General features: G+C 39.7%; 1 protein-coding gene across 10 annotated transcripts in view; it reads left to right on the top strand.

Annotated features, from left to right (window-relative positions):
- Window positions 1-25,473, top strand: part of SIPA1L1 (signal induced proliferation associated 1 like 1) — a 220,620-nt gene extending 195,147 nt beyond the window's left edge. For 9 of the 10 annotated variants that reach the window (XM_040600026.1, XM_040600029.1, XM_040600031.1 and 6 more), the window contains 9 exons: window positions 2,555-2,673; window positions 5,177-5,616; window positions 11,434-11,673; window positions 12,708-12,873; window positions 16,189-16,432; window positions 19,400-19,546; window positions 21,934-22,048; window positions 22,532-22,613; window positions 23,385-25,473. In XM_040600026.1, the coding sequence (XP_040455960.1) occupies window positions 2,555-2,673; window positions 5,177-5,616; window positions 11,434-11,673; window positions 12,708-12,873; window positions 16,189-16,432; window positions 19,400-19,546; window positions 21,934-22,048; window positions 22,532-22,613; window positions 23,385-23,528 (1,697 nt within the window). In that variant the 3' untranslated portion in view covers window positions 23,529-25,473. The remainder of the gene's footprint in view (window positions 1-2,554; window positions 2,674-5,176; window positions 5,617-11,433; window positions 11,674-12,707; window positions 12,874-16,188; window positions 16,433-19,399; window positions 19,547-21,933; window positions 22,049-22,531; window positions 22,614-23,384) is intronic. The other variant, XM_040600034.1, reaches the window with a different exon arrangement.
- Window positions 25,474-27,778: the final 2,305 nt, after the last annotated feature.

Genomic DNA, 27,778 nt, shown 5'->3' with positions numbered 1-27,778 from the left:
GAGGAAGAACCGATTTCAGTTCTTCATTTGATTGTGGGACTAAATCTACCTTAATGCTTTTACCCTGAAACACTGTCCTTTTAGAAGCAGTTGGGTAGACACACTCATTTGTCTTGCTGTTGAGGACTTACTTGACCTCACCTACCCTCCTGAGTGGCTTGGCTTAGTTTAATTTTTGCTTAGTTTGTCTAAAGTGCTTGTGATGCTCCTTTTCAAATGGTGCTATATAAATGCAAATTCATTGTTTGATCATTAAAGCTATAAAAATACCATGTACAAAATGGAAAAAATGCAATTAAAGTTTAAATAGTGAAGTAAATCTATAGCTTGGTAATCGCCTTCCACCAGTGTATATGTTTTCATTGCACTTTGCAATTAAGCTGTCAACTGAGGGAACATATTAACTACATAAAACAGCTGGGTGCTGAGAACTTGCATTGTTAAGCCTTCATTTGAAGTTTTTGCACATAGACCTTTTGCAACAGCTATGGCTTGACTTGAGTGGACACCAATGAGATTGACGCCAATGGAAATATTCTATCTACAAACAGCACTGATCCAACGTGATGACCATGGTCAAGATTGCTAGCTTGGTGGTTTATTTCTAACTTTGTTACCATAGATTAAACAGTTGCATATTTATTCTATTATACACATAGATCATTTTACTGCATCAGAGCTTTTGTTCTGTATGACTGGACTAGTGTTGAACACAGAATAAGGTTCAGTAAGATCAGGAGTTTAGGCAAACGCCAACCTCAAGTTCTGAAGATGTACTTTGTTCACGTACCTTCACAACCTCAGTGAGCTGTGCCTTGTTATTGAAGCCATCTGTCAGTCCCTCCCTCACAACTCCCCCCATACTTCTCACTAAAAAGCTGTGATTATACTGATCTGCCATTCTCATTTTGACAGAGCGATTTTTAATTGCATATGTTTTGATACTGTGTGATGGTAATGACACATGTAGAACTGATCTTTTGCTCAGCATTACTTTTGCAGACCAACAGTTGGGTGTTGGTGCTGGCACTGAGTGGAGCTGCTAGCAAGTTCTGTTCTAAAATGTCAGGAGTCACCGTATTAGCAAAATAAATAAATAGAACCAAAAAGAAGAGGAAAAAATGTGTGGTAGAAGAGATGGCTCTGGCATTTGGCAAAGGCTGGGAAATGCATACTGACATATAATCCCTGTATTTTATCTCTCCTGTATCGTCCTGCATTCATAGAGTCGCAGTTGGAAGCTGCATCTCTGACTGGAGACTTTATTGCCAGTCTGGTGAATCTAGGTGAAAGTTTGGTTCTATGACAAATAAGCACATTTCTACTTGGGATAATCTGTTTCAAGGTAAATAAGGCATTAGGTACAGTGAACCAACACACTCACTCCTTCCTGGCCCATCCTTCGCTACACAAGTCTTTTGTGCACCAACACTGCTTGCTACCACTTGCCAGGGGGAATCAAGTCTGATTATTTTTTTTATATTTAAAAAAAAAACAAAAACAAAACCATTTTCATTTGTTTATAAAAAAGCTAATAATGCAGATCAAGATGAACAAACTGTGGCTGTGTTGGGGAAAGCACTGCTAATTACCATGGGTATTGTTAAGTACTTGATGATAAGCACATATTCCACTTAAAAGCAGCATTTTTAGAAGTGCAGAATATTGCATAACCACAAAAGATCGTGTAAAAAGTCAAACCTGAGAGATTCTTGTAAAATACTGACCTTGGGCTCTGAGAAGGCAATTACCTGCCTGATGGGCTGTGTCTGAACACCCTGTAGACCTCCATAGTTATCTCCTGGGAAAGAACAAGTTTAATTGGAAAGAGCACTCCTGTGAGTGCCCATGTAAGATGAGTGATTTGAATTCCATTCACTTCCGTCAGGTTTAGTTTATTAAGTATTCTTTTTGTACATCTATGCAGTTTCTGCATTCACAGCCAGCAATTTTTAAGGGAATATTGCAATTTCAATGTATTTTTTATATTCTCTTCAATTAGAAAATGTTTATTTAACTCACCTTAACTTTGACAAGAAATATGTGTAGTAGTTGTACTGGAAAAAATATGTCCATTTAAGTGATCACTGTAGACTTTTTCTATTGTCCTGCCTTGTATAGAATACAATTTAAGGTAATGAGGATCTTCAGGGGTTTTTTAATCTCTTGTTCACAGGCAACGTGCATATAGAGATACAATGTCAATACTCTGTGGAAATGAATATTCTGCTGTTTTAATGCTTTAATACAGTGCTATTTGGACAATGGGGGCATGATACCATTCAGGTTGTTCTAACAAAAGCCAGGATGGTGGCTGCTGGTTTTTTCATGAAGTATTACTGGCTTATGCCAGGCAGGAATGGGCCCTCACTTACTCACCTGTGTTTTGTCACAATTTGTATTTTTTTATTTGGAATGAATTTTGTATTAGGTATCTAAAGTTTTTGGCTAACAGTAGTGTTGGAAAAATCACAGTGTAAAATTAGATTACACATTTTCTTAGTTTGTTGTACTGCATATGCTCTTCAGTCCACTGTTGTATGCTGTATTACAGAACCAACATGCCATCTCCCAGCAGTATCAAAAGTACTGCCGTCCTTCAGAGAAAGCCCCAGTGGAAGACTGATGAGACAGGATCCTGTGGTTCACTTGTCTCCAAATAAGCAGGGTCATGTAAGTTACTCCAGAAAAGGGATTATTTAATGTTTTCCTTTTGTTCCACAAGCTCTTGATACCAAAAGTGTTGTTCAAAGTTTCATTTCATGAGTGTCAGTTAAAAAAAAAGAAAGAAAAAAAAATTCCCTGCTAGAACGTGGAGGAAGTGGTAGAGCAGACTGTTGTTTCCTGAATCCTACAGAAGCTAAGGAAAGACTACTGTGCTTGTTATTTACTAGTTAATAAAGTTTTGTTGCCAGTTGAACAGCAACTTCTTGTCTGTTACCTTGTGATAAGTAAGAGGATTTGTGGGAGTTTACAAAGCTATTCCTCGGCCTTACATGTGAGACTTAAAACTTTACTAATACATTTTATAATGCAACACTCAGAAGGCTGCTTCTTTGAAACAAAATAGTGATCTTACTTTTGGGTTTACATTTTCTCTATTTTCCTTGTCTAGTATAGCTATTGCTTCCTTTCCATAGCCTACCTTGCACACTGTTGGAAGACTTTGAAAGGTCTGCTGGAATTCTGCTGAAAAAAAATCTTGTTTTACTTGTATTCAAGATCTAAATGGTAAATTCTGTCTTTGTGTCTCCACAGAGTTAGATATTCACACCTTCTTTGGAGACTGTCACTTCCTGATTTACATACAGAGAGATAAGATAAATGCAGTAACGTTCATAAATTTAAAATGTCTTGCACATTAAGTCATTAAAATAAAAAAAATCCTATAATTTAAACTTTAAATTACCCAATAAGCTGTATCACTTGGTTTTTTATTCACTTGTACAGTCAGCTAAAATACAGAGTTGCGTTGTGTGATCATACTGAAAGTATTACTTCCATTTATTTAGTTGCATGTCTTTAACTGGTTCCTGTTATTTGCCCCTGCTTGCCAGCATTCTTCTTTCAATACAATTAGCAGTGTTACTTCTAGGTTACTAATTCATGACAACACATCTCTATTTAAAAAAAAAAACAAACACTACAAGAAAACAAACACCAAAAAACCCCAACACCACACCTGTCTTCATATTCTTAGGAGCACAGACTAGTTATTACATTTAGATTGACCTGTTTTCATGAGATGTATTTGACCATATAATGATGTAGTACATAACTCATTAGCTTGCATGCAAAGTGCAGCACTGGAATTACTTATGCTTGCATTCTTCTCATTCAGTTGTTGTTAAAGTAAATCTTTATTATGTGGACGGATGAAGGGGAGTGAAGCAGTTCTTTATGAAAAGCAGTAACTTTAATCTGAGATAACTAAGAGTCCAGATCAACTTATTTAATATTTCTCCTGGTTTTCTTTCAGTTCTTTAATATAATACAAAACATGGATGCTGAGATTTCTTGCTCTCAGTATACATCCATTCCCTACTTACCTTCTTTTCCAGTGAAAACAGAAACAGTATCTAATATTTTGTATGTGGCTGGGATCTCTGCCCATGCCTGTTTGGTAGAACTCCAAGGATAGACAAATAGGGGAGGTGGTTCTAAGTCTCCTCTCCATCCCTTCCCTTATTCCTGGGCCATCTGGTCACCAAACAAATCCATTGCCTACTGAAAAACTGCTTCAATTCTGAATATATAGATGATCAGAACTTAGATAAATTCTGTAGATGGAAACTAAAATTAAAGAATTCAGGTGGATATAAATACCCCAAAGAGGTAGGTGAGCTACTAAGCAGTGATGAGTGCATGGCAAGAAACTCGTCCTGTGATACAGTATTCAGCTAATGCCCCTTGTGGAATTGAGGGCATTCAGTTTCTTTGTAACAGCAAGTTGTAACCAAGGGCAAAGATACAAACCAGCCACTCACCGGTGTGCCTTGATGGGACAATTTAAAAGCATCGCATTAAAGCTTCCTTTCTTGCAATTCTACCTTTTGGAAAACAATTACAGATAAGTTAAGTGGAATTTCAGTGGTAGTTTGCAAAGGACACCCCTGCTGAGGGGGAAGTACACCCTGCTACAAAGGGGTAGAAAGAGCAGTGGTTATTTTGCCCTACTTTAATTATTTGATAGACAATTGGATTATTAAAATAAGGTGCACATTCTGCAGATTGGTTATGTTTCATGTCCTAAAGCATTGGAGTCTTAGAATAAGGATATTTTTATTCATAGTACTTATAAAGGAAATCAAAGTCTACGCAGCTCAGCCAATTTCTTTGGACTAGGCTGAGCAGAACTGTGCTTGAAAGGAGACAGTGTGAAGTATTTTGGGACAGAATACAAACAACTAACTTTCCCTGAGTAGTTAAGATATGGCTTCCAAATCCATATGAAAGCTTTTTATGAGCACACAGAACAGCCTGGGCATTGTGCTGGAATGAAATCTGTAGAGTTTATTAGTCTCCTCAATGTATCTGTCCAGTACCTCAAGGTAAAAGATCTCCTATGGTGTAGCGGTGACTTTCATAACAGTTTATTTCCTTCTCCTCTTTATTGTCATAATTCTGAAATAAACCTACAAGTATGGTTTTTTGGGGATTGTTGTTTCTTTTGTAGTCTGACAGCCACTACTCCAGCCATTCCAGCAGCAATACTCTCTCCAGCAATGCCTCCAGTGCTCACAGTGATGAGAAATGGTACGACAGTGGAGAGCGCACTGAATCAGAGCTGAACAGCTACAACTACCTTCAAGGGACTTCAGCTGATAGTGGCATAGACACCACTTCCTACGGACCTAGCCATGGCAGCACTGCCTCTCTGGGAGCAGCAACATCTCCCCGTACAGGGCTAACAAAGGAGAAAGTGGCACCACTGTGGCATAGCTCCAGTGAAGTGGTCTCCATTGCAGACAGGACATTAGAAAAAGAGAGCCACATGGACCGAAAGACTGAGTCTTCACTGAGCCTGGATATTCACAGCAAGAGTCAACCAGCCTCCAACCCTCTAACGAGGGAGAATAGTGCTTATAGTCTTAGTGATGCTGTCTCACATACAAGGTAATTTTCACCTCTTACGAGATTGACCCCTCCACACTCATTTTCCCATTCTCACTCTCTAACATGTCAAAAGTAAGAAGCAGATGTTGGAGAGTGGTTTCTACTTACGCTAACCAGTGTTTTGAAAGATCTTGCTGTGCAGAATGCTTGCAAACTAAGACCACCTTTAGTCTTTGCATCTTCTACTGCCTGTAACACTAAAAAATATCTGAGAGCGTATTCCGTACTGCTGCCACTAAACTAATGTGAAACAGACACATCTGATGCGTTCATAAGGAATATCTTGCGCAACAACTGCCATTCATATGTGGATCGGAAAGGAGTTCAGTCCATTTATTAATGTACAGTTTAATATGGGGTTCTTTTTTAGTCTTGGAAGTACACATTTCAGATGTTTTACATTCTTTTCCCCAGTCTTTTTTCTTGGCAATCTGCTTGTAGTAAGTATGTTGAATACTGAGAGCAAGTTGCTTGAGAGTGCTAGCATGTAGATTTTAATCTCATTCTGCTGCAAGTTTGTGGGTAAGACATATTACAGTCACCTTCCCTCTCCCTCAGTTTTGCCACTTGTAAAATCAGCAATATCAATCACATATATAATGTGCTTGAACACCTCACATTGCAAATACCCACTTTACAAGTTAGTCAGGGCTGCTAAAGGCAGGAAATATTTTAGACCATTTTCCTAACCCATTTCCCAAGAAGTATTCAGTGTGCTTTTTGAAAAATACTCATACTGTGTCATACTAGCAACAAGATAAAAATCACAGCTCTTTCAAGGAAGGTGTGTGATCATCATAATTTGTTGGTCTTGTGGAGCCTGACTGTTGCATTTTTATTCTTAAGGCACCTCTGTTTTGAGTGTGCCAAAATACCTGCAGACTGGAAGTCTGAAGCCATTTTTGCCAATCTACCTTTATGCAAGGCTAGATGTTTAACAACTCATACAGTAGCTGCAAATAGGGTGTTGTCATAGAGACTGTAATGTAGTGAAAGGCCTCCATGTACTTTGTCATGGTAATTTTGACTAAGTAGTCGAACTCTAGGTTTCTGCCTCTTTGACCGTTTTGGCTCTAAAGCTCATATTCAGTTAGTATAAATCTCACCCAGGTCTTCAACACCAGTGTTTCTAGTAGCTATGCATGCATGAAGGACGTGAGGAAGTTTGCAGAAAACACTATGCAGAGGGATTTACTTAAATTTTGGGCAATATTAACGTGCCCCTTTCTTGGAGGTAAGAATCTATATGCTGGTTATCTACAGTTTTATACCTTCTATTTTAAGACAAGCATGTTTATATGCATTTTTTATGGTCATTATAATTTACCACGTGCCTTGTAATAGTTGTCTGAACATAACTACCAGTAGCATTAAATGTGAGATTTTTATACAAAATGCTGATAAGAATAAAGTTCTCGGTATCATTTCCATTTGGAAGGATTTTTTCAGAAGCAACTCATAGAAACCTGGAAAATGTATCTGTAACTCTGAGAAGCTTTATTGTAAAGGTGTGCCTAGTAGGAATGGTGTCTTCATACATCTGAGGTTCTGGTTTCTTCTCTTCTGAACACCAAATAGTGTTAGTTCAGTAGAAGAGCTCAGAAAATTTAGTAGAAAGAAACATATCTTTGCAGGGCAGGCATACCCTGACAGCTCTTATCTTTGTCTTCCGTGGATATGCTTTGCTGCAACTTGATTGCAAACTTAAGTCTAGGATGTAGTCTCGTTTAATAGCATGGTGTCTCCAAACATGGTATTTTCTCTGGTGATTTGGATTAATTTACATGATGTTTCTCTGGTGATATTGAAATGGCTCTGTACGTATTTTATTTTTTTTAGGTCTGTTACTGAAATGTTCAAATTTAGGTTCCCTAGACTTTATGCTAGAAAAAACGGGGGGGGGGGGGGTGTGGGGGGGTGTGGGGGGGGTTGGAAGGGGAGGGGGCAGTGGTGTTACAGTTTCATTTAAAACTCAGATGTTAACAGTGCAGCTTTTGTAAAATGCAGAAATTTGTAAAACACAGGGGGTATAATAGTTGAGAAATACTGCAGTCTTTGTACCCACATTGTTTATTTTGGTGGAGAAAAAACAGGCTGACTTGTGTTCCTTGTTTATTATTTCTTATTTTTGAAGACTAGGACATGTTTGATGCCTCACAATAAAGCAAAGGCACAGTCTGGCCTAAAAGGCTTTCATTTTGTTTCTCATGGCATCCTCAGTTGGTGGTTGCACACTGAACAGCAGCACTGACCTGAGGAAACCCTAGGTCCAGCTCTTTGCTCCCAACTCTTCCATAGCTCTTTCTGTGGAGGCACAACAGTTGGAGCTGGAGGCTTGTGAAACCGGTGCTTCCAAAATGTAACCACAACTGCCTGCTGCAAGGAGGTGAAGGAAGAAAGACTAAAGGATTATTCTGAACAGGCTACTTTTCATGAGAAATGAACAGCTTAATTGGTGTGTTTCTCTATCAGTTTCTAAATTGTTACCCTTTGTTGCTTCTCACTGTTTTTACATTTTGCCTGTGAATGCCAGAATGTCTGTAACGTCTCTAGCGTCGGGTTTCTGAGCAAGAAGAAAAGGAATTTGGCCCGAAAAAGAACTCCATGACAAAAGAAAAGAAAATAACGACAAATTAGAGTGTTTGTGTCTGTAGAAGACAGGAGTGATAATTAGTGTTCAGATCATTTGATGGTGCATAAAAGAACTTGTACCTGAGAATTGGTGGCAAAATGTAAATTATAGTGATTAACTTTTACAGCAGAGCTTCTGGCTGGGTTTTATTTTTCTTCTCCACCTCCATTCCCAAAGTCCTTCCTGATGATTGTGCAGATTTCTCATAGCATCCCAGGAGAATTGCATTATGTAGGCCAGTAATTATACAGATTCATTATAGCTGAATGTCATTAAATGAAGCCATATGTGCTGATGGCATGAATTCCCTCAGAAAAAAATAAAATCAAACTTTCATTTCCACCTAAATAATACAGTTTCTTATGGTCCTCTCACCAAAACTAAAAGGAAAACCTTGGCTATTTCTAATCAAGTATCTTTTTCATTACTTCTGATAGTTTTAAGATACTAAAAATATTATTTAGTGATTGTGGAATGCTTTTATGAATGGCTCATCTGCAATTCTTTCAGACTGCCATGTAGTATTTGAGTTTTTCCTTAATCTAGTCCTTGATGTCTCAGTAATTGAGGTGGGAGGTGGGGGAGCAGCAGTGGCCATATCTGTGTCCTGAGAATATGAGGACTGAATTTCTTCCAGATATAATCAAGCTGGTCCAAGTGTCTATTACAGTGTGAGGAACCCTCTGCATGCTTCCTGGTGTCGAATACTCTAATAACTTCCCATCACTACCATAGTGCTCCAGCTCAGATTTAGTTTTTCTAAAGTTTATCAAAGCTTTTTGCTCTCCCAATACATTCTCAATCAACAAGTGTGAGTCGTTGTCAGTATCCTGTTGGCCTGCCTGTGTTTACTTGTAGGGTGAAAAGCCAGTTCTGTGCATAGTCCCTGGAGTATTCTCCCAAAACACTATATTGTAAAACCACAGCTCAAAACATGCAATACACTTTAAAGAAAAGGCTGTTTAAAGAGGTATGCTAGTTTCTTGCTTATTTGCCAGGCTGATCTTGGCACCTATTCTATGAGATATATGCATTTTATAAATAAATTTTATGTAGAGCATACTGAACATCACTGTTTACCTTCTTTGCCTAGTAATATTAAGGATCAACACTACCAGCCTATCTAGGAGTTGTTATTGGATTTTATCAAGAAATGTTTTCTCACAGGCACTTCCTTGACAACTACCTGATGGATTAAACAATTCTGAAATGTGATCAGAACTTTCCTTTTCCTTCACTGAAGTAAAAGACTTCTCTACTTCTTGAGTGTATTTAGAAGGAAGTAAAAGCATGGCGGGGAAAGAGATAGCCCCATACATTTTCTTTAAAGATCTGCATCTTCCCTGCATGTTGATGGTTTAATTTTGTGGTCGTGCCTCACAGATGGGCTGGTTTACTTAGCATGTGTAGTGTAGGAGCTTTCTTGCGGTATTGAAAAAGAAGAGACAAGGGGGAAAGAAGAGAAATTTACTGCCTCTCCTCCTAGCTCTTATTTTTCTCTGCTTTCTTGCTATAAATTATGTTTACTTAGATCTGTTACAAATACAAAGGTTGTGACGTGCAGTGCCGAATATATGGGCTTGATGGACAGGAAAAGCATCTTCCTATATTTTCCCAGTCTCCCATCTTTTGTATATGCCTTTCAAATGTACAGATCGAGGGAAGAAAAAAAAAAATCTATAGTATGAAATCATGGGGAGATGTATCTTGCCCCTGATGTGAGGGACTTTGCAGCCATCCCCACGTACATTAGATGGGAGCATGGTTGCAGCAGCCACTGCTGTTTGAGGTGGGAAGACTACAATCCACTCACTCCTCATTAAATCCACAGCACTTAACTGTTGGAGCTCACAGTGCCTAACCTGAACCATATGAAAAAGGAACATAGTTGAAGGTGATTTTTTAGACTCCCATCTGTTGTCAATGGAGAGAGAGGAGAAACTCCAAAGCATGCATTCTTCCTGGGTATCTGAGACTCTTAATTTAAGATGAGGAGAATCACCTCCTAAGGATATTTTTCCATTGACTACAGCAGAAGCCAGACAAGTGGCATAGATTAGATAAATTACTTCTGTAAAGCTAAATGTAGGTGAGATTGTTTTCCCAGGTGGCAACTTAAATTTAACCTTAAATTCTTTTGTTTGTTTTAGTAAGAGATGTGAAAATGCATTGTTTTATCAAGATATGAAAAGAGTGGTGAAGAATTTTCTGTTAAGCTTATGAAAGAAGAAATTATTCAATGACTTTATTCAGCCTTCCAGCTAATTTTTATTTTTCAGTCAGAAACTGTTCTTTACCACAGGGCCATCTGTTTCAAATTCCTTCCTTGCAGTGTTGGCTACAGGGATGAAAATGTGGCGAAGTTGTGTAGAGAGCTGATAGAAAACTGGTATTCAAATATATAATGCTATTTCATTAGTAAGGCCATACACAAAGTTTTCCTGTAACTGTGCTTAGAAATGCCTGACCTTTTAAGGTTGTTTTATAGTAAATATTGTCTTAAGCCCTAGTGCTTCTGATATAATACAAGTTGCATCGGATGAGAATATCAGCATAACTAAAGAGTAGCTCTCAACTAAAGCTCCCCCTCCTCCTTCCAACAATAAGCTGCAGTTGGCCATCCCAGCTCTTTTCTGTCTATAGACAAATAGTGATATACATTAAATACCTGCCAAAACTTATCAATTTAACAGTCTTTTTTTTTCAAATGGCAACAGCTTTTCAGGCAAAATCCAGGAAGCCCTCTTTTGAAAGATATCTGTGTTTCTTTAGTTAGTTGTAAGGTCTTAGAGATGTTTCCTGTTAAGTTCCTTCAGAATATGTTTTCTTCCACAGCCAGAAATTCCAGCAAGAAATTGGACTTGGGTTCTTTTCTGCTAATTCAGCTGCAATCTCTTGTATTACTTTTAAGCTGTCTAATGGCAGTGAACCCATTTGTGAAGGGGGAACGAGGAGACTGTGGTATGTTGTATCCTTAGACATTGCATACAAAATTTTTCATTACTACGTGAGATGTTTTTAATGAAACATTGGTGGAATGCCCTTAAGAGCAAACTGGTTTTGCTACTCTACTCACTATTGATAGGAGTAACATCTTGTGCCCAGACTTCTGCTTGAAAAATAGTTAAACAAGATGCATATGTACACATTTGAGACAAATTTTGTCTTTATTGTTTTTCTTCTAGTACCATGAGTTCACGACACTCTGCCAGCCCGGTCGTTTTCACCAGTGCCAGAAGCTCACCCAAAGAAGAGCTTCATTCTGCTACTTCTCCCCAGCTTGCACCTTCTTTCTCCTCCTCCTCTTCCTCCTCTTCTGGTCCTAGGACTTTCTACCCTCGCCAGGGTGCTACTAGCAAGTATCTGATTGGATGGAAAAAGCCAGAAGGGACAATAAACTCAGTGGGGTTTATGGATTCAAGAAAGTAAGACTGTTTTTTGGTTCTCTTGTGTGCTTTAATTGTAAAGAAGTGTTGAGATCTGTGACACTTCTCTGTGTGGAAGAGCTCAAGACTTTAATAGAACACTTAGTCTTCTGTAGAGCTTAATCTCTAATCTAGAGTTCTGCACTTAGTCTTAAATATTTGATAGTTTGCTAATCTCATTCCCTGTTAACTTGTAAAAAAAATTTTTTTTTATCATTTCTAGAGAGCTATGTGGATTTCAGTCCTATTAAAGCTTACCTTTCCTTAGGATTTCTTAAAGGTGACTCAGAGTGCTATTTGAGCAAGTATTAAAAATCCTCAACATAGAGCCCGAGTTTTCTTTAAGCCTCTCATCCATGTAGTAGGACTGTGCCTGCTATGCATTAGCTCTGTGGCACTCTGTGGTGCCTTGTTAAGGTTGCTGCCAGTATCCAGTCTAACTGGCTTAAAGCAAGCCAAGATCTCTCTGCATTAACTATATGCAACCATCTCTTTCAGAAATTGGGAAACAACAGTGAAAATATTGTTTCTTTAAGGCTAGTATGACTTGGAAACAGTGGTTCAGAAAGCTCATTTCAAAGTAATTTATTCCACCCTTCTTGAGTTTTATATAGTATTTTCTATATTGCTGTCAAAAGGAGATGATAAAACTTTGTGATAACTGCATTATAAAAAGCAGTGAAAAGATTAAAGAAACTTGATGACTTGCTGCTTTTGGGCTCATTGAAGACATTTGTAGTTTTTTATTTTGTAGAGAATGCATGTTATTTTAACAGATTCAGTCCCTTATTGTAAAACTGTATTATGATAACTTTTAAGTGTATTGCTACTTGATGTTTTTAAACAAGTTTATTGCTTCAACAGGTATTCATTAAGATGAGGCTCTGCTGTATTACTGAAACTCCTTCCCTCCTCTGTGTCCCCTACCTAGTTTTTTTTTCTTTGAAAATCTTGAGGCTGCTATAATTTGTTTCATTCATACCTCCTGCCCCAGGGCTTTGAGACCTGAATGTGTCTCTTCCATTTCGTTTAAGACGTCACCAGAGTGATGGCAATGAAATGGCCCACCCTCGGCTGCGTGCTTCAGCAAGAGATCTACGAGCATCACCGAAACGAGCATCCAAGTCCACCGTTGAAGAAGAGCTGAAGAAATTGATAGATCTTGATAGCCCAACACCTGAATCCCAGAAGAATTTTAAGGTATGTTAGAGAGCATGTCGTTTGGCTATCTCTTGTCACGGTTAAGTGAAATCCGAGAATACCTGAAGAGTAATGCACAGGTCCTCTTCTGATCTAAGTCATGATTCTGTTGTTACAAAATAGAAATGTGTAAAGTTACACTTCATAAGAATTTGATGATTGAGTTCATTGCTGCCTAGGTGTATCAACTAACAGAACAAGTGCTTCACAATTCAGAAAAGATGAAGTCCATGAAGCGTTTAAGATTTCTGTGTAGAAAAATCTGAGTGCTTTCAAAGCAGTCAAAGCTGAAGCATTCATTCACACAGAGCTTACTCAGTTGGACTTTGTATTGGACTCAAGTTTCTCAGATAGGATCGTTTCTCTTCTCACCCATAACAGGAGAAGAAAGTGCAAGGCATTCCTGCAATTCTCATCGTGGACAGAAAGTCATCCATTTGTCACAAACTTATCTATTAGAGAAATACATGTGGGGAACAGTTTCATTACTACAATCACTGCAGTATTATTACAGTTTTATGTGCAAATTTAAAGACACTAGTATGCCAAACTGAAAAGAACATTTAGGACTGCTAGCTCATGGAAAATCTTGTAGTGTTGCCTTACGCATTTGAATTGTACTTCTCTGCATCACTAGACAGTGACTTATTGACAGTATTGAAACTCCTTGCAAAAAGCATACTTCTATGCCAGTCTAATCCTGTTACTGCACATGGACCAAGAATGCTCCCTGAACTTAAGTGAATATTTATACAGAATAAATATGCAGAAACATTTCTAGATGTGTTTCAAAATGTGTATAAAAGCACAAAAATGCATATATTGGATTTCTAAAATCCATCATTTTGAAGAGAAAAGTCTTTATTTCTCCAGCCTCAACTGTTAAGTCAGTGTTTAACAGCTCAGGCTCATCACCTAGAGCTCAAATGGTTTCCACAACAACGATGGAGAAGAGAGCGCTGCGACTTCTGTCTTTGCTTGTAAACCCAAAGTGGCTTATTAAAACTTGTGCGTGCTAAAACTTCCATGCACAGATTATCTCAGATGTTAACTTTGAGGCTGAAGAAAAAAAGCCCTTGTCAATGGCAAGATACGTTTTCCTTTGGTTTATGGTAGTTCTGAGAGGCGTGCCACATGGGTGATGTGAGCATCTCCTGTTGCCTGTTTTGAGCAAGGGGATTGTTCTCGGTTTAAGAAATTCCATTCAGTTTAAAGAGGTGACCTGAAGACCATGTTGTGTTCCCAAATTTGTGTTTCCGCTTTGGAGTTAGTGAATCAGTTCTTACCCTGATCTTCATTTCTTGGTGACTGTAACAAGTATATTAACTCAGGTTATACTTTTGATAAATCTCAGCAGTTAATAAAATTCTGCCACACCAATAAATTAAATCTTTTCCATTTTAAAAGTAACTGTCATTTCTGCCCACTGCATGATTTATATTTCATCTTACAAAAAATTGCTCTTGCAGCATAACTTCTTTTTTAACTGTCAAGAAAAGAAAAGGAATGATAATGGCCTTCATTAGTTCACTGCACAAAGACCAAAAATCCTCCTCCTTCTTGTCTGTTGGCTGCCAAAGCCTTTGTTTGCTAGTAGAATTTGTTCTAGACTGTGATTTGTCTAGCGTGTCTTTTTATTATCTTCCCAGCCTTATTTATCTTCTTACCTACTGCTTATGCATTATATCTTCTCAGTCAAGCCACCCTTCTTTTTCTCTTCCCTCTGCTCTTATCAGAAGACAACTGCTACTTGTATTATCTCTGTTGTAGCTCCATCAGATGTTCATATCTGTGCAACCTTTTAATCTCAACATCTGATATTAAATGGTGGTTCCAGCTCCTAATTCTTTAACACTAAGTGAACTGTACCACCCTTGAGTAAATGCTGCTTGGCTTAGCAGTTTTCTTTTCCTTTGCTACTTCAGGACAAGTACTGGGAGATTTCACTGGATCGTAATGTGAACCTGCTGAGTGAGGTTTTAAATTTCAGAATAAAAAAGTGGCTTGATCCTTAATGCAGCGTAGTGACAACTGTGTGCCAGAAGTTGTCATTTCTGTAGCATTAACTGTATATGCAAGGTGCATACTGTGATGGGCATGTCCTGAGGGAGGCAACGCAGAACAGAGAATTTGATGTAATAGAAAGTTAGCAATGGGATGTGGCTTCTCTTTCCTTCCTTGTCTTTTGATGATAGCAGGTTTGGGCAGTAATCTTAATCGCTTCTGATATTTAATCATAAAATCAAAACACACAGTAGTTTCTTAATATTAAATTTTGTAACATTTTGGACAACAACAAAAAAATCTGGCAGATTGCCTTCCACTATATACAGTACCAATAGTCCCTCCTCCATGCTCTTCTCCCACCTTGTGGTGTAGGATTTTGGTCACAGGAGTAGAGTACTGTCTGTTTAAACCTCCCTCCCTTTCTGAGAAAAGAGAACTATTTTCATGTGCAAATGAGCAACTCTTTATGATGTTTAATCACTCCTTCCAGAAATCATAGTAGCTCCTTTTTTGTTTGAAATTGCTTACAGAGCAAATGAGGGTGGTGAGGTCTTACTTTGTTTGCCATTTCTCCATTAAAGCCTTTGGACCAAATTTAAACCAAACCATAAAGAAATGTTGTGTCTTAGAGATAGTTATGTTGCTACAAGTTTCATGAAAATTAGTGTCTCCACTGGTGGGAATGGTTACACCTTTGATAGCAGCTCACTGGCCCTAGCCAGGAGTGTGTAACTGCAGGCTAACCACCAGAGCATTGCTTTCTCCTGTGTGGAGCATGGAGGAAGCTGGGATGATGGTGGGGTAAGACTCAAGTTCTCTTACTCATGGGACTATGTAATTAATTTTGATTCAAATCCTTCTGAAGGATCAAAGCAGTGGTGGGCGTTCCCAGTTGTTCAGTAATATGACACTTCTAATTAGTTGGCATTTGCTGATGCTCTGCCTGCAGGAAGGTGGCCCCCTCCCCAGGCACAAGGGAGAACTCTGGTTTATGCAGCAGTCTGTTTCTGTAAACATTCTCTCTGCTACACGTCAGCTCTAAAATCTGCGAGGGCTGCCTGAGATTTCCACTTCAGGAGAAGTTTGAAGGATATCTAAAAGGTAGAATGGGATATAGGCTAAAAAAAAGACTTAACATATTATATAGTTATAATCTTCTTCAAAGCAGATTCCTTTAGTTTTTTCCTATCCACTGCGAAATAATACTGTCTTAAAGTTTAAAAAAAAATTATTTCAACAGAATTCAGAAGTTTCTTTATTGATTTTTTTTTTTCTCGTTTCTTTTTATATGTTTTTATGAATGTATAGTCACACACTCTGTCCTGTCAGTCTCCCTTTCCCAGCACTCCTACCACAAGGCGTGCCTTGCAAAGGACTTTGTCAGATGAGAGTATATACAGTGGTCAAAGGGACCACTTCTTCGCCTCACGGGCCTCACTCTTGGACCAAGCCATGCCAAACGATGTACTGTTCACCAGCACGTACCCTTCTCTCCCAAAGTCGCTGCCGTTACGGAGACCATCATATACTTTGGGAATGAAATCACTACATGGTAAGTGTATTTCCCTTTTTTCTACTTTCAAAGCAATTGTTTGTGAACGATGTTAAGGGAAAATGTTTGTTACAGCAATCAGTACTTCCATCTTGATTTTGCTAAAATGGGGAGAGCCAAGTCACATGCCTGAAAATATAAAATAGGACAGGAATTTATTTTTTCCTCAATTCAGTGGATGTAAGACTGCATGACTGGTCATGCAGCAACCTTGTGGAAGGAGCACAAAAATCTGCCTCATTGGCTGTAAGTTTTCACCACTTCTCCCAGGAGTCATCTAGACTAATTTGACCAATAGGCAAATAATTTATGCTTGGTTATCCAGCAATGACAACTCCAGGTGTCAGTTCCTTTACTGTGGGATTATAGGACCAAATACTATTAGGGAAATAATGATATAAAAGCAGATAAATACTAGTGGACCTTTGGATGTACATCTACATCAGATACAGCTTTTATTACGTCAGATTTTTTTTAATTTAGTTCCCTACCCTATTCATATTACAGGACTTGAGTTAACTTATTTTAGTCACACATCAACAGCTAACGAGACAAAGTTACTTGGTAAACTGCTGCCAAAAATGTACTCTGCTTCCCCCCATTAGTTCACTGAAAAGTCACAGTGGGATTATCTTAGGGGTTGTGTGTTGCTGCATGTGAATGTCTCAGCTGGTGAGAAAGGGAATTTTCACAGGTTCCCACTGTACCTCATAACTAAATATGTACTAAATGTGTTTTCCAGAAATAGAGGTAGATCTCACAGTGTAGGATTCTGCAATGTTTTCTGAAGAAGTACATATCTGCTCTGATTTATTCATGTTTTAATATGTTCCAAGAGGAAAATGCAAGGCTATCAATAGGTTCTATTCACTATAGTGGGCCCTAAGCACAGTCTTTATTTAGATACACAGTATACATTTGACAGCAAAGGCTGCTGAAGAAATCTATTTTAAATTCTTTTCATCTGTCTGTGATCACCAGGCAGTTTGCAGTGTTGAACCTGACATTTTCATGAGTTGTTGTTTCTGTATGACATGTTTCTTGTGTAAGAGTTAGGAAGCTGAGCTGTCTTCGCTTTGCTTTGTATATGCACTAAAATAACCTTGCAGACTTGGTTACACTTGTAACTGGCTCGTGGATTTGGCTTCTGAGGACTGGGGGTCAGAAGATTCATGATACTGTCCGAGTAGAAGTGGAAAGCGGCACTTGGTCTCTTATCGTTTAGATGCCTGTATTTTCTGAAAAGAAAACCACAAAACCTTCTTTCGCTGTCATGTTCTCTTCCACAGCAACCTGATTACTCCTCCTAGCACATAAGAGGACTATTTGAGTGGCACATGAATTGTCACCCACACACTTGCCTTTGCTGAGAGAAGGATTAAGTAGAGCTGAATATTTAATACCACAAGTATTTGTTGGCTTCCAGCTATTCAGAATTTTTTTTTAATTTCAAAGACCTTAATAATGAAGAACAGCCATTCCAGAGCACCTTCATTTGTTTTGAAGAGGGAAAACAGCTGAAAATACTGTTGTTTATTCATCTGTCTTAATTAACAACCCAACTCACACTCTTAAAACAGGTATTTTTCAAGTGTTTAGGATTTTTTCCTAATTCTTTGTATCTTTTCACTAATTTTCACTTAGTATTTTCATGTTAAGAACTTCCCAAATAACTGCCCTGTTTTGGGGAGATAATACAAGAGTCCTCAGTATTAATGTTGATCTGAACTTACATTTATAAAAAGTAAACGCACACAGAGACAAAAAAAAAAAACAAGATTTTTGAGCAAAGTGAATGCAGTGTAGCTTTTCAGGTCATTGTTTTCCAGGAAGCAATATTATTTAGCTGAAGTTACTCAAAAGTTATTTTAGTTATTGAAGTTACTATCAAAAAAAAAAAAAAAAGGCAGGGGGAGAGGGCAAAAATAAGCAACATGAGTGGCTTTTGTCTTCCAATAGCCTTCTATCCTGGCCACCATGCTGTCTTTTTGCTCTCTCTGCTCCAAACAGATTCTTCACTATAACCTCTTCACCCAGTCGATCTCCTCACCCCTACATCTCTGGTGCTTCTAGTGCCACTTAAAATTTTTTTTAAAACTTCCTTTATGCCCTGACAGAGGGCATGAGGAAGCAAGTCATTGCTGCTTCTGAGCTTACACATGCACTGTCTGATGAGGCATTGCATATTTTTTATTGTCCAGACAGTAAACTGAAATAAAGCAGATAATCGTTGGTTCACAGTTTGGTCTTTCTCTAATCAGTGGCAATAATTCCAGTGTTTCACTTTGCTAGGCACCAGTTTGCACAAAATATACAGGGACTTTATATCCTTCTTTCAAGCTTGCCACTGTTTTTTCTGTAGCAGGCCATGTTCCAACTTACAGGTGGGTGTGGGTATTTTTCAGTAAAGTTCAAGAGGTTTCTCTAAACTGCTGAGAAATGTGCAATACTTCGGAAGTAATTTTTAAGGGTTTTCTTATTCTGATTCATCTCGGTAGGTCTAAGTCTGCTCCCATTGGTTTACAAGATTGTAAAGAGAGGAGGAAAGGAAGCTCACAATAATATATTTTTACAGGAGGAAATAAGTGCCAGGGAGTGGAGAAACCCCAGCAAACTTCAGAGCCCTCCAAAGTATTTTCAGCTTGTGCAGAGGCAGGAATCATTGGGCAAAAGAGTATGGCCCCCAACCCCGGTGCTGGCCGGGGAGGCAGAGATTGGCTTTTGAAGTGCTAAGCTGCAAAAATTCAGGCAGGTTAGAAAGGAGTTGAATGTCCTGGTGAGAAGCAGTCTCAGAAAACTGGCTTGTAACATGCTGTCGACTACGTCTGATCAAACATTCTGCTGAGTTCTGGTTCCAACAGTGCTGTCCCAGAAAAATGAAAAATAGGGATGCATTAATTAGTATTAAGAAAGGAATTTTTGCGGTTTTTTTAATGGAGTTTATAATCTATTCTGCATTTACTCTAGGGGAGTTTTCTGCCTCAGACAGTTCCCTCACAGATATCCAGGAGCAAAGACGGCAGCCCATGCCGGACCCTGGTCTTATGCCATTGCCTGATTCTGCCTCTGATCTGGACTGGTCAAACTTGGTAGATGCTGCCAAAGCCTTTGAAGGTAAGTTTTTAGAATATCACACTTAAAAAGCTGCTCTTCTTCGAACATGCTTCATTAAGGAGGGTTTTGGGGTTTGGTTTTGTTTTGTTTTTTTAATCTTGACTCTTGCTTTTGTTGTTTCTATGGTTTCTGCTTAGTCGAAGCTTAAGCTCATTTAAAATAGCAACTCAAGTCTTAACAGCCTAAAAATTTGTATGTAGTACTCGGGTACCATTTCTTCATGCTGGAATTCCTCTGTGCTGTGGGTTTGCCAAATCTCTCTGAAACTGGCTACATCTCATTTCACATAGAGCAGTTGCAGGCATCACAGCTACGGTGGAAAAGGAGTCTGGCACAGAAGTGTAAAAGTCAAATAGCAGGGGAAAAGCATATGAGCACACTAATGATTGCTTGCTTACTGCACTAGCAAGAAGTTTATGTAGCACAGCTGAAGTGCGCTGCCAAGGTAATTTGGGAAATATGCTTTGTTGGTATATACTTTTCCATTGCAGTTATTCCCTCTACATACTCTGAATACATAGACTTGCACATAAGCGTCGTTTCATCCTATGGCACTTTCCATCTCCTTGACACTTAGTAAACTGAAGAGAACTGTAAGCTGTGTAGATGTATTTGAATTTAAAATTAAATACGCTTCAGCCCAAAGGGAGTTTACCTTACAGTTACTGCAACCCGATGGAAAAACCTTCTAGATGCATTAAATAAAAGTGCTTTTTCCTAATCTCTGCATAAATGCTGTCCCACCTTCATGAAAGTGTTTTCACTAATCCTGAATCTTTTAGATACTATTCTGCATGGTTGGAGAAGGCTGTGAAGTAACTTGCTTTCTTGGCTGTTCCCTGGTAGTAGCCATATACATTAAGACAGTGCATGTCTAAGTTCTGGTGTTCAAGATGTGTATGTGTGCTCTGCTCTGTTGCCGTAGGAGTTGTAGGATCAGCATGATTCATGTTTCTGCTGCATAGTTTTGGGAAAGAATATTCAAAGTAAGCCTTAGTCCTCAAGAGGAGATGAATTTGTAGTGATGTCTTTGTCACCACCACATAGGGTTTTAATGCATTTCACTGTGGTTGGCAATTTCTATTTAAAAGGTCCCTTTTATTGACTGTGCTCATTAACCTGAATCCCTCACTTTTGTAGGCCACAAACTCGCTTGTGCTTCTCTTTAGAAGTGTGAACAAAGTCAGTGTGGTGAAGATAATAAACTGACAGCTCAGATGAAGAAAAGCTGGGGTAATGTGTTGGCTGGCAGCTTCGTCTCACCACTGTAAAATACAGTGAGATTTGACTTGGAGAGGGAACAGCTGTCTGATGTCAATGTCTTTAGTCTCTGCTAGGTGCCAGTAGGGATTGACAAGTACCAAGCAGCCTAAATTCTGATCTGTGCTTCTGGACACCTCTCTTCTGCATCGTTGATTGGTGTCTTCACCTGCAAGCACCTGAAGTTACAAATACTGATACCTGCAACCAATGAAACAAAAGCTGCCTAGATCCATGAGCTACATCAACCTTCAGTATTTTCATTCAAAGGAAAAAAAGGGAAGAGCGGGAAAAATTCTATCCAATACCAAGGCATGTTAATTTTAGCCTTGTTGAAAGCACAGAATAAAAATTTGCCAAGCAGAAAAAGATGATACTGTTCTATTTCCAGTGAGAGGCCAGCAGCTGCTAAGGGAGAGAGGTGTTAATTTATTAAACTAAAAAGTGCTTTTGTTACTGTTTGTGCTAGGAAACTCCAGAGGTATGGGCAGTTGGTAGTTTGCAGTCACACCTACATGATAGTGATTTAGAGATGTGTTAAAACATCTGAGCAGTTACAGGACAAAAAGTATAGACGCAGGGCAGGGAGGAAGTTTCACATTTCAATCTGAAGGCTTTTTCTAAGGCACAAGAAAAACATCTCAGGTTCTGAAAAATTACATTGGTCATTTTACTATCCAGATGTAAATTGTGCACAGTGGGCTTTTCTTTCCTCAGGATAAAGGGATCCTTTGTGGAGTGAAGGAAGCTAAATATAGTTACTGAGTTATTCGGTAGTGTCATGCAGTTGTACCCACGAAGTTCTGCACAGTGTTTGTTCCAGCTTCTTGCCTCTCTTGGAACTGGCCTTAGGTGGACTTCGCAAGTGCCACCAGGGATCTCTGCTTTGCACTCTTCAGCATCTCCCTTCTGGAAAGCTTCATAGCCTGAGGGTGATGCATGATCTGTGTGAGCTTGCAATGCCAGTTTGCTTCTGCCAAGTGGATATTGGTATGTCATATCATCACCTTATCTTGCTTGAGACTGACTTCCTAGATTGTTTTGAGATGCTGCAGTGTAGCTGTTGGGCTATGCATGAACAAATAATCATTGCTGCTGCCGTTGTTTCTCTATGTTTGCCTTCTTAGTTCAGCGAGCTTCATTCTTTGCTGCTGCTGATGAAAATCACAGACCTGTGAGCGCTGCCTCCAGTAGTGATCAGGCTGAGGACCAGCTTACTGCACAGATAAAGCCTTATACAGGGTAAGTAAATACATCAGATATGCAGGCTTCCTCATCTACAAACCGAGGAAAAGAGTAGGAACATCCTTATTTGGAAGCCATCTCCAGGCTTCACGGAAGAACACTTCACGAGTTCTCATGAAGACGGTGGTGGGAGGTGAAAACAGAAGAATCATAAGTCCAGTTGAAGCTTTTTGCAGGTTCTTTGTCTGAGACGTTCATGAACCTGTCCAAAGCAAAGGTAATTCAAGGCACATTTAATGAGTAGAAGTAGAGAGAAGTCAAGTGATGGGAGATAGCCCCAGTTAAATTTGTTCGGTTTATAAATGTACTGCATGTGTTCCATGTACTTTTCATTTGGTTCTTTTTGTTCATTTTGTGAATTCTTAGTGCACCTGAGTGCATACCTACATAAAGCCACTTAGTATAGACAACGCTGTTAGCTACCCTATGCGAAGACAGTAAATCATATCAATACCTGCTCCTGTTTCCTGCTTTCAACAGTAAAGAATCCCCTCCAACTCTCGCCTCTAAAGTGGACCAACTGGAAGGTTTGCTGAAGATGCTGCAAGAGGATTTAAGGAAGGTAAACATTTCATCTACAGAAAATCTTTAAGACACACGTTTACTGCTGATAGGTGATGCTAATAACTCCTGCTTTGCCATGTCTGAACCTGTGACAGTCTCATTCTTGTATGAGAAAAAGGCATTTCTTTGCTACTTCTCTCAGGCCGTACTTCCAATTATGCAAGGCTAGGATGAAGTGTCTAAATCTGTAGGCGTCTGATTCCTCTGCTTGAATTAGGAGGGTGAATCAGGGTACCCACCTCTAATTCAGGTGACACTACGTAGGGTTTGAAGTTGGCCCATGCAAATATATCCTGTTGATGTTGAAAATTTGACAGTATTATCTAAACATACAATTTCTACTGTGGAAACTTCCTAAATTGTGTTACTGCCGGTCTGGTCCAAGGATCTGCTGTGGTCAGATAAAAGTCTCTTAGCTGGAAAAGCATTTCCAGGAAGATTTCCTGTCCTTTATTTAGTTAACCATCAGCAGTTGTACGTACATGTTGTACATCCAGAACAGGGCATACCCGATTTTATTTTACCACCTGGGGAGCCAGCTTCTGTTAGAATTAGAATTTAATCTAGAGAAATCCTCATGCACACAAAAAGTGAGGAATGAAATGGCAAAAATGTTCCTTAAATATAAAACCACATGGTTTATATCTAAACAGAAAGTTTGAATAAGGAATGAGACTTATGCTCTCTTAAGAGATTCTTGCGCCTCTAAATAGGCAGGAAGCATGACCTGAAATTTCCACTAAGATCTTTATTTTTCCTCATGCCTAAGGAAAAAGAGGACAAGGCCAGTCTTCAGGCTGAAGTGCAACATTTGCGGGAAGACAACTTGAGGTTACAGGAGGAATCCCAGAATGCAACCGAGAAACTGAAGAAATTCACCGAATGGGTTTTCAACACAATTGATATGAACTGAGAACAGTGTACGGGGAAGGAAACTATCTGTTACAAATATTATTACTGGGACTTAAGCTTTAATGCCACCTTAATCATGACATGTGAAAGTATAGTCGGAGCACTTCCCTGTCCTTCATCCTCCAATAACCCCTTTTTGCATCTCTGCGCGCACTCAGAACAATTGCAGATCAACAATCAATGTCTGCCTTTTGTAGAAAAAACAAAGTAAATAATTTTAAAAAGGTAAAATAAAAGTTTAACTGCTAAAATGTGAATGTCTATTTTTTGCACATGGTCTCTTTATCTGTTATGTACAAAATGATTTGGAGGCAGGATCAGGCTTGCTGTTCCATCTGCCTCTGTTTCCATTAACTTCTTTCTCTCTGTTTCAGGTAATCTGCTTTTCCTTGCAGCTTTGGCAAATATTATGACATCTAGAAAATTAGAAAGAAATGTTTATTTTACTGCTGTTCTTACATTGTTTTCTGAAGTATGCCACAGACAAGGGGATGTAATGCAATGTTTTAGGTGTCTCCTTAGCAATTTGCGCTTGATTGCTAGTGCTACCTTCCCATACATTACAGAGAACACTTGTCCATAGTGTATGGTACAGTACAACCAGCATCATAACATTTGGAGAGAAACTAGAGATGTGAGCCGTGGGTGAGGCATATTATCACACATCTATTGCATTAGCATTTCTGGTAGCCTTTGTTTCCTGTGGAAACAATGGCTGCAAGTACTTTTACGAACAGCAAAACTAGGCATGCTGCAGTTCATACCATATCAGGCAGGCTGAGAGATAACTGAGTACGGTTGCTGTACTGCTTAAGTATAGTCCCCTTCCCTTCCAGGGGAATCTGTTGCTTGCATATGTGCAGAAGACTTAGGCTGAAGTTGTAAAGAGATAAAGATTTCTTTCCCCTCAACTGTTTCCATGAAAAACCACGTAAACCATCTCTGTGCACCTGCCCTCCCATTCAATTTCTCTGGACCTCTCAAATCACAACAGATTTGAGAAATATTTATTCAACTTGTTTTATATTACCGGAGAGGTCTGATAAATCCTTTGCTATCAAAGACAGAGGAACAGGTAAAGGTGAATTAGAGAAGTGTTTTTTTTCAAAGCACTGGGACAGGATTGGAGTTCTGAAATCCCCAGTCATGTCTAGCATGAGATTTCCCAAATTTCCTCATGCCGGGAAAGTTAATTAGTTGTTCTCTGAAGGACCGGCTAACTTGCCACAACATGTTACCTCTCCAGAAAATACCTTTTAGGTGTCAGAATATGACTTTCAAGCGCCGCAGCCTGCACAGGCATTGAACTGTGCAGTGTGCTTGGAAACCTTTTCTACTCCCTTCTGAGGATACAGTTATTGCATTAATAAATATTTCCTTGCATAAAGTGCAGTATATTTGGGGGTTAGTTTCAAGAGCATCCACTCCCTCCCCTTCCCCATTCTCAAATAGACAGATTAAAATCATCAGGCATGGTCTTGTCACAGAAACTTCCATGCTCTTCTCAAATCCCTTTTTCATGCTCTTTAATCTTGCTCCACGCGAGTACGCACTACACTTCAACCTCAAACTTCATTTGTGATGCTAATCCCCATGGAGTTCTTCTCTAATGTTTTGTCATGGAAATGGATCTCTTTGGAACTATTTCTGGAGTGCTTTTGTAAAGGTTTAGAATGTCTTGGGTTTTTTAACGACTTGTATGAAGGAGATTTATATAATGCCTGATGTTATTTGTAAATGGAAAATATTGCTAACATCTCTGAGCATCCTGAAGTCTTGCTTTTATTCTCTTATTTTTAAGTTTGGTTTTTATTTTATTTCAAAAAATATTTTGGGACTTGGGGCAGACTATTTATTAGAGTTTTGCAACAGAGTTCTTGTATGATGCCACTGAAGGCTACTTGTAAAATTCTGACAATAAAACTCATTTTAAAGGCTCTTCTAAACCATTTTCTTCTGATTTTGTTGGGTTTGTTGTTTAAAGCTTTCCAGAATGTCTGTTTCTTCCTGCTTTCTTCTTGTACCACTTTTCTCAGTGCTTCGCAATAGAAGAGTTCCATTCTCTAGCGGATTTCTACTGTTTATCCCTTTGAAGGCCATTTGGTATGTATGCATGCACTTTATTCCTTACATTTTTACATGTATTTTACTGCACAATATATTTTCTTCCCCAGTTTATAAGGTTTTGCTACCTTAACAGTGACCCTGAGCTTCATCAGGCTGATACAGTGAAGAAGGGACAGTGGTTTTTTTTTATCTTTATCAGGATTTTAGAATTTACTTGGAAACATTGAAGCTGATTTAGGTCAAAACCATGCTTGCCTGGCATGTTTGCCCAAGCACATGCACAGCTTTCAGCATCCCAGAGCCAAACCAGTGAGCATGCAACATTAAGTGTAAAGTTTGGTGGAGTGGGGCAGATATATCTTTTGTTTTGTTTCATTTCCCAGATCTCATCCTTTGACATGGGAGGTGACCTCGGCCATGCTGGTTTTTTGAACAGGCTGGGTTTTTGGCCCCTTGAATCAGCATTCTGCACAGCCCCAAAATGTGGAACTTACGTCTGCAGGCAAGAATCTTCCAGGTTCACTGAATGGACCCTTAAAAGGCATGCAAGGAAAGAAAATCAGTCTCTTTCTAGCAGTGAAGGTACCTGACCAAGAGAGCTCTGAAGTAGCAAGAGCAATGAAAATCTGATTGAAAAACAGGGGTTGAGTCTTGGAAAGAAAACTAGATACTGCCTTACCATTTGTAATTAGACACTGGTAACTGAGCTGAAGCAGAAAATTTCCTGCAGGTCAAGGAGTTGCTGTGCCCACGTTCGTAATGAATTCATGCCAGAAGTTCCCACACTCCACGGTGCACGCTGCAAGGTCAGCCTAGACCAGGGCAAGATCTAACTTGCAGGCATCTCTTGACAGCCCGAGTAGTCACTAGCCTAAGCAGAAGGCAGGTAGCTGTGGGAGGGGTATGGGTAGCAGGGGCTGCCCTCCTATTTCACCCATTTCTCCCAAGGAAGTGGGATGTTTTATATTCCTGGAAACAATTTTATATTCCTTGTCTATGTCCCAGCGTGACGGTGCTGTTTTCCCTGTGGCGGTGTTTTGGGTAGCCAGATGTGGCTGGTAGGGCAGCAGGAGGCTGCTTGCTCTCGGAGCCCTCAGATTGTGGTGGGGGTAACTGTGGAGGGGCTGCAGCAGGTGTGAGGGGTAACGCCATGAGAAGTGAAGCAGGCTGTAGGTAATGCGTCAGAGGGTGTTAGGCTGAGGTGAGAGGCAGCTGTGAGGCACGCGGGAGCTGGGATTGCGAGGGGAGAGGCTGCTGGGAAGGGGACTGGGAGCCTGGTTATGGGGTTTGGGGAGAGATGTGGGGATGAAATGCAATGCATCCAGGTTTTACTCCTTCAAAGTGTGGTTACGGTGACAGCCTGCTGTTTCTGTGGGAAGCTGTGTTCCAGCCTGATGAATGTGTTATCGTGAGAGCGCCTTTTCCTCAGCTTTGCCTTTTGTGGGAAAAGTCTTCATGAACCAGGCAGAGCCTGGGAGGGTGTCTTGTCTTCTTTTAAAAACAGGTGTCTGTTTTTAAAACCTTTACATAATCCTTCTCTCACCCTCTAGTGCCTTCTTTTGGGTAGACCGTTAACAAATGTTCTTCTAAAGCAGCTGGCTGTCCCCTAGCAGACACTCCAGTGAGGTGTTAGTCCTGTATGTGAGCAACTTGCTTTACTGCAAGACAGCACAGGCACAGAGGCAGCTGCTGTTTACCAGCTGGTACGGCATCCAAAATTGGATTCCCTGGAGGAGAGATGACTGTCCCTCCTCCACGGCAGCTGGAGCAGAGACATGGGCTTTGCTGAGGTGGTTCTTAATGGACCAGAGCTGGGCAATGAGATGATGAGGCGTTGTACGGGTGCCTTCACCTCTTCTTGACGTTTGCTGTGGTGAGGAAATCCTTGCTGTGCTGAGGGGAAAAAAAGCTCAGAGAAATATTTACTTCAGAGCTTTGCAATAAGAACCCCTTCCCCTAGCAGAGGTTTCAGCTTCGGCTGGGTACAGGGGGGGTGAGGCTGCAGAGTCTGTGTGAGTCAGACTTGGTGGAAGCCAAGGTCTGGATTTGGAGCCCCGTTTCCCCAAGGTGAGTGGTGCCTGATGGCAGCTCCCTACACCCCTTTTCTGCAACAAAGACTGGATGCAGCCACTATCCAGGAAAGGCAGATCCTTCCCACTGCGGCAGCCTCGGGGAGTTGCACTC

Source organism: Falco naumanni, chromosome 7 (genome assembly GCF_017639655.2).
Source record: "Falco naumanni isolate bFalNau1 chromosome 7, bFalNau1.pat, whole genome shotgun sequence".
NCBI classification, from domain to species: domain Eukaryota; kingdom Metazoa; phylum Chordata; class Aves; order Falconiformes; family Falconidae; genus Falco; species Falco naumanni.
The sequence above is the reverse complement of the archived record's forward strand: the minus strand, read 5'-3'. Positions and strand labels throughout refer to the sequence as shown.